Source organism: Danio rerio, chromosome 8, assembly GCF_052040795.2.
Source record: "Danio rerio strain M-AB ecotype USA chromosome 8, GRCz13ab, whole genome shotgun sequence".
NCBI classification, from domain to species: Eukaryota; Metazoa; Chordata; class Actinopteri; order Cypriniformes; family Danionidae; genus Danio; species Danio rerio.
In genome coordinates, this window is record NC_141028.1 from 27,087,095 (window position 1) to 27,101,759 (window position 14,665).

Sequence of the window (14,665 nt, forward strand, 5' to 3'; positions counted from 1 at the left end):
CCCCCACAGCATTACACCACCACCACCAGCCTGAACCACTGATACAAGGCATGATGGATCAATGCTTTCATGTTGTTAAAACCAAATTTTGACCCTACTATTCGAATGTCGCAGCAGAAATCGAGACTCATCAGACCAGGCAATGTTTTTTCAATCTTCTGTTGTCCAATTTTGGTGAGCCTGTGCGAATTTTAGCCTTAGTTTTACTGTTCTTACTGACAGGAGTGGCACCCAGTGTGGTCTTCTGCTGCTGAAGCCCATCTGCCTCGAGATTCTATGTGTTGTGCTTTCAGAGATGCTCTTCTGCATACTTTGGTTGTAATGAGTGGCTATTTGAGTTACTGTTGCCTTTCTATCAGCTGGAACCAGTCTGACCATTTTCCTTCAACCTCTGGCATCAAAAAGGCATTTGAACCCACAGAACCGCTGCTGACTGGATAATTTTTCTTTTTCTGACCATTCTCTGTAAACCCTAGAGATGGTTAGGTTGGAAAGGACAGTACCTAATAAAGTGGCCAGTGAGTGTAGGTGATGTTCTTCATCCCATGACATTATGGTTAATCTAGTTGAAATGAAAGATACAACTGTGTAGTTTAGTTTACTAAAGCATGAATGAAGGTCTCAAATGATGTGACCGAAGCCATGCATGATCTTCTTCATTTTATAAGATGAATAAGCGACTTCAAATGCACATACTTTCTGCTTGTGTCTTTACAGCTTAATGATTTAATATGCCTAAATATCAATGCATGACTCAGTCAGATCATAGTAAAAAGATGGTGGAGCTTTCCAAAGTGCATCATGGAAGAAAGAAGCATCTGCTGATGCACTTCACAGTTCAGCCTACATCATAACTGTGTATTATCTGTGTCTCTGACTCATATTATAATGAACAATTTTAGTGCATCTTCCCACAGATTCAATCCATTTTATTCTTATATAAGATGACTCTGGAAACAAAGTGAAAGGTCAGTTTCTTAGTTTCTTTTTCTTAAACATGTTTGATCTTTTGAACGGTTTAAATGTATAGTTAGACATTTACTCTTTTTTCATTGTGTTTATTTTATGTGAATTGCATTATTGTTACTGCATATTGTGTGTGTGTTTGTGTATTTTTGGAATGGTTTAGCATAGCCTATCCCATGATCACAAACCATGTGACACAGAAAAAAAGGCTTATTGTGACTTCCATCATTGCCCTATAATTATGATCTGCCATCATGCTTATTCTAGATCTGCACTGCTGGCCGGGAGCCACATGCTTCCCATTGATTCTCATCCTGTCCGCTCCATGGATAATATTTGCAAAAGAAGCAAACCACAGCATGGACGTCATTGCTTTTGCAAGCAAGATTATAATTCTTAATATCAGGCCAGTGAGTCTGCGGTGAAGCATTTCACTAACTCTGCAATGCATGAAAATTATGCATGGGAAAACCTGTCATACAAGTAAAGAAGATGTGACCTGAATTCCTCAGAAGTGACTGTATAATGTTTGGGCTCCTCCTGTCCATTGAGAGCAAGTGGGAAACAAAAAAAGCTTTTATCACTCTTTGTGGATCGTTCTAGATTCTCCAGGTGGCAGACTGTTCTTTTTTACCCTCAGCTGTGATTTTAAGGCTAAATAAGGAACTTTATATATGTGAACGTGTTACTTTTGCACCATTCTCTGTATGTTAATGATGTTTACACAATGCAAAGGAAACACATTTAATTGTGTGGTGCCATAACAAACCAAACATACAAGTTGTACTTTTTTTTTTTCATTTTCTTTGCTTAAAATTTGCATACTTGCTACTGGCATCTGGCAAGGAAGATAAATAAACGTTGATAAAAGACAAGAAAAATAATTGAGCATTTACAAAAGATTGCTGATTATTTTTTTATTATTAAAAACTTTGATAATAGCGTCCTCTTATGGCCATACTACAACAACGTTGAATGCTGTCAATCATTTTAAAATTTGTATTCTTATATAGTATTTTTGTATTTTACATGTGTCTTTTTGAAATTATCGCAGAAATGTCACTAAAAGCTGGCATCATGTATGCGTAAGTTTGTACAAAAACATATAAACATTTATTCATTATACATAATTTTTAACTCCAAAAATGATAAACAGAAATTTTATTATATATATATATATATATATATATATATATATATATATATATATATATATATATATATATATATATATATATATATATATATATATATATATATATAATAAGCAAATAAGGATTGTTTTTTGTTGTTGTACTGACTTAAAATTTTTTAGAGTGTATATAATATGTAATATTAATAGCCTAGTTTAATAATAATGATAATAAACATAAGTATAATAATATGTATTCATCGACTCTGCTTTTGCATACATTTATAGATTACCTTTGACAAAACATGCATTCTTTTCAATACAAAAGCTTACTAACTCAAAACACAAGATGTAAAAGGTAATTTAAATCATCAATGTTCTATAATAATTTGCCTTGACACACGTAAACATCTTAGAGAGTAAAATCTTCAAAAGAAATTATTTACGGTCATTGTGTCAATAGTATATTTGTATAATTTAAGCATTTTAAAATGTGATATCATCTAATTTCAAGTTGTACATTATCCAGGTTAAATGTAATCTTTTTATTTTCCTTTTTTTTTTTTTACCATTTGTTGTATAACAGAAAGGCAGAAAAAACAACAGAAATCAAACTAAAAACAAAGAAATATCAATAGGTTATCTGATCTGAGTATATATATATATATATATATATATATATATATATATATATATATATATATATATATATATATATATATATATATATATATATATATATATATATATATATAGAATCTATTATATATCTATCCTCAGATCAGATAACCTAGAAAAAATTGGAAGTGAAGAAGTACTTTCTTGTTAAGTGACTCTGGAATTGTAAGCAATTTTTAATCTTATATAAATGCTATAAATAAAATCTTGCAACTTGAACATTTGCATTAATTAATGAAAAATCTGCATAAAATGAAAAAGATTAATTGTAAATCAGACATTAAAATGTTTATATGAAAAATATTACTTTTGGAGTCAGAAAAATTCTGTGAGTAATATTTGAGAATTCAGATAAATAAATTAACATCTTGCCAAAATTGGAACACGTAGTTGCATGATTAAAATAAGTGAGAAAGAGTTTCAGCGTTATTCTGACAAAAAGGAGCATTCTGTATCAAAGTCTGATCCAAATCGTTTCTTTAAGGTTAAATGTAATCATTTAGCTACCATCCATCTAGAACTGCATCGTGAGCTCATCATCATAAGCCCCGGTTTGTCTGAGCCCCGGACGAATCACGTCACCAATCACGTGCTCAAAACCATGTCTAAAGCTGAAACAAGAAAGGGGAGAGGAACTTTGACAACTTTTTGGTATTTGTCTGGTGACTACACAAGGTAAGCTTTCTGAATTTGACTTATTTTACTGTAATACAACATAACACGGCTCGCTTTCTGCTTTACATACTTGATTTCGCTCAAGATAAATGCTGCATTTTCTACAGACTTGATAAACTTGTGAAAAGAAAAGAAAAGAAATCCGATATAAATTGAGCCGCATTTCACATATTTCCGGGTGTTTAGTGCTTTAGTGTTTCCGCGTTTTCTACAGTTGTAACGGTTTGTTGATGCTTTATTTCCAGAACACAATGAACGGGTTTCAACTGGACCTGAGCCCTTTGAAAGAACCACTGGGATTTATACGTGTGCTGGAATGGGTACGTGCTGTTCAATTAATAGCATTTGTTTAGCCTAAAGTTACATCATCACATGATATAAAAAAATATTAATCACACATTATTATTGTTGCTAATGGTGTTAAATATTTGACTTGAAGTCAAAGTTTAAGTGTTTATAGTTTGTTCTTAAAAATGAATAAAGTTCAAGATAAAATTTCCATAAACAAATACTGTACGTTGTAAATTCCTTTCAGTACTGTTTGGCCTATGTTTGAATTGTAGCTCATTCATTTACTACTTATTAAGTTAATAACCATATAATGACGTAATTTAATACAAAATGTTCACAATGTCAACATCATGTTCCTTATTTACAAGATAAGCATCAGATGTTATTACCATAATACCGCCTCTGAGGTTGTTTGAAACACACCATTTCCTCTCTAAAATGAATGGCATCAAATAAAAGGAAGCAGAAAGCAATTAGGCTTTTGATGTTCATTCAGATACCTTTGGAACAAACAACTTACTACTATAAAGTTAGCTGTATTTTTATATAACCGGCTTAGTACTATATAAGTATGCATGCTATTGCTGTTACAGTGGCAAACCTGAACTATTTTTGTGGTAAGGGCCTCCACCACCTCAGGCGTTGCAGTGTTTGGCGGGAGGAGGGGTCTTTCTCCACTCCCTTGTTTTCATAACCATTTTAAGATATAGTGTAAGAAAAAAATATTTAATGAAAACGCCAAAATTCACATAAAACAGGAATCCACTACATTTACAAAATATATGGAGTTTAAATGCATTATTAAAATGAGTTTGCAGAAATAATTATACAACAAACATCAGCCATAACTGCCTCCGAACACATGATCACATGACTGGACTTGTATGTGTCCTCTACACACTCTGATGTTCAGATATTTATTTTGGAGGAAAACAAGCTAATCTGGTTTAGTTTTGCACATACTTCAGAAATTAATTTTCTTTTATAATCATCGGGCATCTGAAAACGTTGATCCTCAACAATTTTATTGTTACACCATTTTTAAGCAATAACATTTGAATCAAATAAAATGCATAAGCAGATGTGCTGCAGAAGGTTAGACATAAACAGGACAGTGGGCAGGCAGAGTTTGAAATGTTATTTCTGTTTCATTCATACTAGATACTATAGGGCGCCCTCATGTACAATCTGCATATGTATGTTTCCAAGACAATAACAAACAGGCGTTTTCAACTTCCATTGTTAAACATATATAGCATTATATCCAAGCAGCATGTAATAAACAAAATAGTACATAATAATAATAATAATAATAATAATAACATAAATAAACCTTAAATAATACAAAAGAGGGTGGCGCAGTAGGTAGTGCTGTCGCCTCACAGCAAGAAGGTCGCTGGTTCGAGCCTCAGCTGGGTCAGTAGGCGTTTCTGTGTGGAGCATGCATGTTCTCTCCGTGCGTTCGTGTGGGTTTCCTCCAGGTGCTCCGGTTTGCCCCGCTGTCCAAAGACATGCGGTACAGGTGAATTGGGTAGCAAAATTGTCCGTAGTATATGAGAGTGAATGAGTGTGTGTGGATGTTTCCCAGAGATGGGTTGCGGCTGGAAGGGCATCCGCTGCATAAAAACATGCTGGATAAGTTGGTGGTTCATTCCACTGTGGCGACCCCGGAATAATAAAGGGACTAAGTCGAAAAGAAAATGAATGAATGAATAATACAAAAGAAAGTACATAACATTCAGGGGGTTCAGTCCATGAAATCTGACAAAAGTTTAGAGAGCTTTAGAATGCACAGCCCTAATGCATGCTTTATTTGCTTACCATTTATACAGTATTCTTTCACTGAATTCATTCATTCCAATCTGTCACTTTCACTGTTTTTCAGATATTTGCCATTTTTGCTTTTGCCACAACTGGGGGTTATTCTGGCTCTACTAGTTTCAACATTGTCTGCAAGGGCAGCAGTGTCACCCAAGAAATAAATGCATCCTTCAGCTACCCTTTTAGGTAAACCTCATTAAAGAGTCTCTAATAAGAATTTTCAAAATTCTATGTTTTCACTGCCATTGTGTGGACAGCCTGTAATGTAATTAAAAAAGAAAGATCTTGAATGACTTCCTAGGTCATGAGTAGACTGATTTTTATGTAAAGTACTCTGGATAATTTTTTTAGGACAATCAAAAGGATGTGATGTTTGTGGGCTTCTCTCAGACATGTGAAACAAATGCATTACACAGTCTTCAAACAATGGCAAAAGTACCATGACCCGACGACTCTATAGGTGTAAACCATATGTACAGCTTAAGTTTAAAGCAACGTGTTTGCTACTTTTGTACTTTTTGTCATATTAGTGAAGTAAAATCACTGTCCAATAAGACAATTTACTTTTCCCTTTCTTAGATGAGTTTAAAATAACAAGAATACTTCCATCTCAGAAATGTAATGCTCTAGCCTGCCATCTTTGTTTCTATCTGTTCCCCATGGAAGCTCATTCTCTTATTAAGTATAGGATTCAATGTGACAACGTTAATTTTAATTCAGCAATTTAATTTTTTCAAAAATAGTTAATTAAAATAAAAATGAAGTCACATTACATTAAAAAAAGGAACTCAAATATTATTACTTATCTTTTAAAAGCATTTTATTACTTATGTAGAAAAGTAATATTGTTATGTAACTTGCATTACTTGTAATGGGGTATATATATATATATGCATCTAGATTCGTTTTACTTTCAATAAAACAATGAAAAACTTTCCTGTGAATGAATCAGGGCTTTGAATCACGCAAAGTGTGAACATGAGCAATAAATTGCAGGCTGCAGGTCACTAAAAGCAAATGATTCTGAATTATACATATTACAATGAGTTTTTCAGATATTTGATTAAATTGATATTATTTATATAAGATAAATTCTATAGTATTTATATTATTTTACATTGTATTTATTATTTTATGCCTTCTCTTATTCCCCTTAATTTTTTTTGTTTAAAAGGCTCAATACGCAGAGTTACAAAGTCCCAACCTGCGAAGCCAATTCAACAACCTTTCGAACCAGACAGCTGACCGGAGACCATTCATCATCAGCTGAGTTCTTTGTTGCTGTCGGAGTTTTGGCCTTCCTGTACAGCACAGCTACTCTTGTGTTGTACCTGGGTTACCAGCACCTCTACCGTCAATCTCCTCGAGGTCCCTACATTGTGAGTGTTTAGGATAAAGTTCACACTGTAGCTATTTTAAGTGTTGTAACCGCCTCTATGTTCTTGCATCCTTTTAATGCTCATAATGCTTTTTAAATCTGTGTACTAATTTCACATTTCAGATCTGTTTAAACCCGAATTATCATTGCTTTATGAAACAGTCATAACCTAATTTTTGTAAACTACAACCAGATTGTATCAATCAGAAAATTAGAATTAGATTTTTTTAAATGTTACAGTGTTTTACTGGTTTATTCATTCATTCATTTTCCTTCGGCTTAGTGCCTTTATTCATCAGGGGTCGCTACAGCGGAATGAACTGCCAACTTATCCAGCATATGTTTTACACAGCTCTTCCAGCTGCAACCCAGTACTGGGAAACACCCATACACTCTCTCATTTACACACATACACTACAGCCTATTTAGTTTGTTCAATTCAACTGTACCGCATGTCTTTGGACTGGGGGGGAAACCGGAGCACTCGGAGGAAACCCACACGAACACGTGGAGAACATGCAAACTCCACAAAGAAATGCCAATTATTAAATTTCCACTAGTTTTTCCTCCATTTGTTTGGGTCAAAGTAGACCATAAATGAGCGCTTTTAACTTCTCTCCCAACCTTCCACTGGCCTGCAGGTATATCCAATATCTCATGGGCGTTGGTGACTCATTGGTGATTCTCGCAGACTGCATCTTTTATTGTTCATACTGTGTGATTGTTACTCATATGAACGGGCGCGGATTTGCCTGCGATTTTGGGCATTTGTTAGCGATATCTCAAAACCTGTAGCTAAGTCAAAATTGGGGATAAAATCATGCAGTCGGAACTAGGCACAACCCAGCCAGGAATCAAACCAGCGACCTTCTTGCTGTGAGGCAACAGTGCAAACCGCTGAGCCACTGTGCCACCCTTGGCTGGTTTATACCTTTGTTAAAGGTTAAGAAAATATTTGAAATGTAAAATTAATCATAACCAACACAAAAACTATAATGTTATTGCATTTTTTAAATTTTTTTTTACATATTTATCAATTTTACATTTGCAAAACTTTCAACCAAGGGATCAGTGTTTCATGGTTTGTGACTATGTAAACTTATTCATCCCAAAAGTGTTTTAGATATGGGAGAAAGTAGACATAAATATAGCAAGTTTTACAAATGTTTTACAATAGTTTCCCAGAGATGGGTTGCAGCTGGAAGGGCATATGCTGCGTAAAACATGTGCTGGATAAGTCGGCGGTTCATTTCGCTGTGGTGCCCCCAGATTAATATAGGGACTAAGCCAAAACGAAAATGAATTTATATATATATATATATATATATATATATATATATATATATATATATATATATATATATATATATATATATATATACACTGGGGAAAAAAACATTCAACACGTTTCTATACATAATAATTTTATTAACTAATTTCAAATTAAATAAAAGAAAATATTTGTTTTTATCTTTGCCATGATGACAGTAAATAATATTTTTCTAGATATTTCTAAAGATACTAGTATTCAGCTTAAAGGGCAATTTAAAGGCTTAACTAGGTTAATTAGGTTAACTAGGCATGTTAGGGTAATTCAATAATCAGTTAAAATCATTGTGTAATCAATAATCAATTTAAATCATTGTATATGGCTTGTTCTGTTGTTCTGGGGCGAATAATTTTGACCTTAAAATGACTTTTAAAAAAAAAATTAAAACTGCTTTTATTCTAACCAAGATAAATCAATTAAGACTTTCTCCAGAAGAAAAAATATTATCAGACATAGTGTGAAAAATTCTCTGCTCTGTTAAACATCATTTGGGAAATGTTAATTCATTCATTCATTCATGAAAAAAAATCAAAGGGGGCTATTTATATCTTTTAAAAGTCTGAATAATATGAATTATATGGATTCTGAAGAAAAGCATTTTTTATATATTTAATATTTAAAAAATATCTTTTAGAAAAATATGTTTCTCTTCAAATAACTTAAGATATTAATTTGAACAGAAGAAAAAACAAACAAAAGTCAACCCCTTCATTCAATAATAAATACTGTAATAAGTTAAGTTAATTGATACTGATGTCTTCCTGGCCTATTTTAACAATAGCCTTTTCAGTATTATGCTGGATTTCAGCATTACTTGTTTGCTGGATGATCATTTGTGAGCTGTTTTTGAACCGTGTGGGAGTGTGAAGAGTTTCACTTGTGTGTAAATGAGGAAACAGAGGGCTGGGTTTTTCTGACAACAGCTGCAACTGTTAAAGTCTGTTAAAGTTTGAAGTGCCCTGAGGTTAATATAAGCACATGCCAGTTCTTAATATAAAACATTAGTGCATGGATAAAAGAACCTGGTCAATTAAATTAAATATGTATCTATCTGTACATATATCTCTGTATTTAATGGTGTACATTTTTTTAGGATCTACTGGTAACTGCGATCTTCACATTCATCTGGCTGGTTTGTTCCTCTGCCTGGGGAAAAGGCCTCACTGATGTCAAATGGGCAACCAGTCCAAATTCACTTGTGTCCCTAAATGAAGTGTGTAGGCAAGAATTGAACAAGTGCACTGCAGGACACACGCCGCTGATGGGCCGCCTCAATTCCTCAGTGGTAAGAGGATTATAATGAGCAATATATTCAACTTGTGAAGCGCACAGAGGATTGAATTGACTGATTGATTTGATTCATCCTGGTTTGCCAGATGTTTTTTTATCATTCTCCTCAATATATATGTTCTGGCTGTGATTGAGTGGATATTATACTGATTCATTTTAGAGCAAGACAATGCAGGCAAAAAGCTTTTCCAGTATAATAGAAAGAAAAGATCCAAAATACACTTTTAAGTGTTACAAAAATAGAATTGGGATTGGGCCGTAGGCAAAATAGATGTAAATAAAACATCTTTATTTAATTTCCTAAACAACAGGATTCAATCATCTGTATTGCAAGCAGGCCCGGATTGGCTAATCGGGAGGACCGGGAGATTTCCCGGTGGGCCGGTCCATTTTTTGGCTGCGAGGGCAGGTGTCCCTAGCTCCAGAATCTGTTGCTCTCGGCAGTCACACTTTTTAAATTTATTTATTTATTTATTTATTTATTTACCACAGTCTTTTTATTCATTATTTTACAGCAGCTCTGCTCTTTTCATATATAACCAGCCTGCAGGTTAATGATGATATTACTCAGATGAGTCACCTTGTATAAATCAACTATTGTGGTTTAGTGTTTAGCATGTTAGATTGCGACCCCGCTGACCCGGGTTTGATCCTTGTCTGAGTATGTTATTTATTTTTTATTTTTATCATTTTTATTGTTAAGACATATAATACAGTTAGGGTTGTTGAACATTTAAAGTTCTAAAGCAGCTGTTTTCTCAAAAAAAAAAAAAAAGATGTGATAGTGTAATTAGAAACTGAATTGGAAATGTCCTTATTTTAATATAGTCATTCGTGAACTGAGGTGGGCCGGTCTGAGGCTTGAAACTCCAGGGCTGAAAAAGAGTCCCACTCCGGCCCTGATTGCAAGCTACTCTTTGGCACGTAAGGTCAAAAACTGTAGCTGCGTTCCAATTCGCATACTTATACAGTACTAGGTCCTAAAAGTATGTACTTTTTTGTAAAAGAAAAGTATACTTACTTTTGAGTGTTTAATAGAAGTGTATGCAAGCTTTGGGCAAAGAGCATAGAATCACCAAGAGGCGACGCTCTAATGCGATTTGGGAAACAGCCACTAGATGCCGCTAGTGTCACGTGGTGGCCATTTTGGAATGAAAATTCTAATCAAACCTGTCAACATTGGAATGTGAAAATAAAGGATATGCCCACCATAATAAGGGAATAAAGAAAAAAAAATTATTATTTTTTTGATTACATTAAATAACAGGTGTACACATATAACGTTATAATGCAAACATTTGATTGCTTTCCTAACTTTTTATGCTCATTTAGGACGAAATTAGTTGTGTTTGAAAAATAAAAAACCCACCAAGATCGACATCCTTAGATATTACTGTTATTAATTATGTGTATATGTCTGTTTAAACAGGCACCCAAAACCCAGACTTTCACTCCGCTTCACATCGCGTGTACAGAATGCGTTTTATGAAACAGCATCTATCAATATGGAGCGCGTCAGCTGACAGTCATGCATTTTGAGGATTGCATATGAAGAGGAGACGGCACCTGTAATGAAAAGGAGAGGAAATCACGCTGTTTTTATATTTCTTTCAAAGTGTTTTCCTGCCTAAACACAGCGAAAGTACAGAACAGACTCACATTTAAGAGCGAGGGGCGGCCCCTGGTGGTTCGGCTGTATGGGTTGTGCATAGGGAGGCTCGGCTCTTTATTGTTTATTTGCCACCATTCAGAGAAAGACTGAAAATACAGGAAAAATATGGGAAAATACCTTTACAGGATGATAGCAGGATAGAATTGTAAAATACGCGGGAATCCCTGGAAAAACGGGAGGGTTGACAGGTATGATTACAATAGAACAACAGCATATTATAAATCTGTAAAATAATTTTAATTATTTAAAGTGCTGATAATTGGGATAGTAAGTGTTTTATTGTTGACTTTCAGGTTGTATCTCAGCTTTAATGCGCTTTTTAAATAAATAAATAAAAAACAAAGCAGCTGCTTGCCAGGGGCGCCCCCTAGGGTAAAACATGTCTTGATATAAGTTCACATTGTTGTTGCAGATCAAATATAACACGAAAAATGCTATTTAAATATTTTCCAGTTGGCTAGGTATTGATTAATAGTCATTCAAACAACTTCACGAAGCCTCTCTACTTGACGTTTGTAGTTTATATACACTTTTTTACTCAAGTTAGTAGTTCTGATCAAATTCATGTCCAATGTGCTATGTATTGTGGGCAATATTTGCAGTTAGCACTTCAAGTTTTTACTGGAAAAAGTAATCATCCGGAAACCGTTGGCATATCCTTTTCAACATACTATTCTTTGGGACATACTAATTCTATTTTTGAATACTTTTTTAGGATGGATAATATGTGAATTGCAAATATCTGTGCCTCCTACCAGGGCCGGAGTGGGACTCAATTTCAGCCCTGGAGTTTCAACCCGGCCTACCTCAGTTTACTACTGACTATATTAAAAAAACGCAATTTCCAATTCAGTTACTAATGACACTATCACGTCTTTTTCAAGGAAACAGCTGCTTTAGAATTTCAAATGTTTTTCATAAATATGAGAACATTAAAGGATAGCTAAGTCTCCGACGTACATTCTTTAAAACATCACAATGTGCTTTCCTGCAATATGTGAATATATATTCTGTGCAAAATTCTTTATAGATATCCAGTCCTTTGTAACAGTGGTCACACAAAAAAACATAAATAAAATATGTACACCTATATAAGTAACCCAAACAGTATTATATGTCTAAAGACTAAAAATTAACCACAGTGGCGCTGTTATGTCGGTGCATTTGGAATAAAATATAAGTATTGCACTGTAATCTTAACCACAGTATTACTTTCTATTGATGGCTCAAATTTTTTCTCGCCTTTTTAGATTGCTGATCAAGATATGTCAGGTTTATTAATGTAGTGAATCATCTGATTTTCATTGAGCAGGTGTAATATTCATTAATATTAATTATTCAAATTCTTATATTCACTAAGGTGCTGCTGTTTGGGGTTGAATGATAGTTACGTCATCATTAACCTGCAGGTTGCATTTTGCTCATGGGGCTGCGAGAAAATAAATAAAAAGAGCGGAGCTGCAGCAAAATAATGAATAAAAAGAGTGAGGCTATGGTCAAACAAATAAACAAATGAAAAAAGTGCGACTGCTGAGATTGCAAGCAGCTAGGGACACCTGTCCTCGCGGCCAAAAAATGGACCAGCCCACAGGGAATTCTCCCAGTCCTCCCGGTTAGCCAATCCGGGCCAGCCTTCTACCAACGCTCTTCCTCAATGCAGTGAAGCCACATATATATGGTACCATTCTGTCACCTAGTGGCCAAATGCCATTATACAATGTATGGCACCAACACTTTTTTTTCCAATACTTGTTTTTTTTAATGATCAGATTAATTCAAAATGAATCAAGTGATGTTAATAATGATGCACATAACAAGTGTATATCTGTTTAGATCTTTGGATTCCTCAACCTTATCCTGTGGGGAGGAAACTGCTGGTTCCTTTACAAGGAAACACCGTTACACAGGACAACCAATCAACAAGAAGGAGCAGGACAGCAATAATGAAGCAGCAGGTCACATCCACATTCATCAGGCAGGTGTTGTTGCAGTATTTAAGTGGTGTGCTACATTGCACCCAGTCCACTGAAGTGTCTACCTGATGTGATGTCACAAACGTTCCAAAGGTCTTCGCCTAGAATATTTCCATTACCATCAGATATTTCGATGTTCCACATTAAAGCAAAGCTGCATATTTACAGAAGGTACAAGGCCTAGCCAAATCTTTTTGTACGATATTAACATCATTACAGTATTATATGAATGTCATGTTTCAGATTCCATTTCAACTTGTTACATGAAATGTTTTTGACTATTGTTTGCTGAATTATATTTTGAATTGGATATTTAACTTGAAATTGCTGTTGATATAATACACCTTTTTATAACGGTTTAGGTTGCACAATACTCATTGCTGTTGTGTTTAGTTGATTGCAGTTTGTAGGCCTGTCATGATATTTACTGTTTGTTGTACAATATGTTGCGCCAAAACATATTGTTATAAACGATATTATCGTCATTTTAAGACTATTTTATGACACTCATTATGCAATGCCAGAATGACAGTATAATATCATCACAATGTAAGTACACTCTTTCAAAGAACACATCATATTATTTTCTTATGAAGATTTAATTTAATTGTAGTCATTTTAACAGTTTAATAAATCGGCTTTGGAATCAGAATGTGAAAATGTTTATTCTAAAAAAATAAAATAAATAAATAAATTGCTACCAGATCTATTTTCAGTTTATGAAAGTCTACTAAGAAGTTAACAGTAAATACTTTTTAAACCACACTGACACCTCTAATATAGAAGAGATGTTGCACAATCAGCTGAAATGCTGCTAGAATTGTTTTTTTATGTATGGCCGATATATATTGCATCACCAAAAATGATTGAGGTCATGTCCATGTGTTGTGCGATAAGTCGATATATTGATTATTGTGACAGGCCTAGTACATGTAGTTTGCCTTATAAGATATCATCTCAGTTTACTTTCACATTGTATTAAAATTTCCTTTTTAAAACGTGTGTGCCTTATAACTTAGTTTATATTTACAAATGTTTACATCAAATCTGCCAAAATGTTTTGTGTGTGTGTGTAGGTGTTCAACAAAGATGGAGGCTTTTTTTTTTTTTAATAAAAAAGAATTTCATTTGATATTATTAGGGATTGTTTTATTTGTGGCTCATGTGTGCATATATTTCCTAATTACATAATGGAAATTATTTTCTAATTATATTTGAATCATGCAAACTGCGTATAAGGGGAAACATCTATTTCTATAAAATTATGAATGTACAAAATATAGTTCACTATATATTTATAATAAACTGTTGATGCCAATGGTTTATGAGGATGTTTTAAATGACTCTATATGCAGTGTTTATGAGGTAATAAACTGAAAATTGGGTATTTCCTATATGGGTATTTCCAGCAGTTCATGTGTACAGACACGAACATTGTGATGAACTGCTCTTTTGAATC

General features: G+C 34.0%; 1 protein-coding gene across 2 annotated transcripts; it reads left to right on the top strand.

Moving 5' to 3' along the window:
- Window positions 1-3,394: 3,394 nt before the first annotated feature.
- On the top strand, window positions 3,395-14,338 carry sypl2b (synaptophysin-like 2b). Of its 2 annotated transcripts, NM_212669.1 has the most exon segments (6): window positions 3,395-3,451; window positions 3,697-3,771; window positions 5,628-5,749; window positions 6,738-6,942; window positions 9,365-9,556; window positions 13,067-14,338. In NM_212669.1, coding segments are annotated over 5 exon segments (699 nt in total). In that variant the 5' UTR covers window positions 3,395-3,451; window positions 3,697-3,702; the 3' UTR covers window positions 13,178-14,338.
- Window positions 14,339-14,665: the final 327 nt, after the last annotated feature.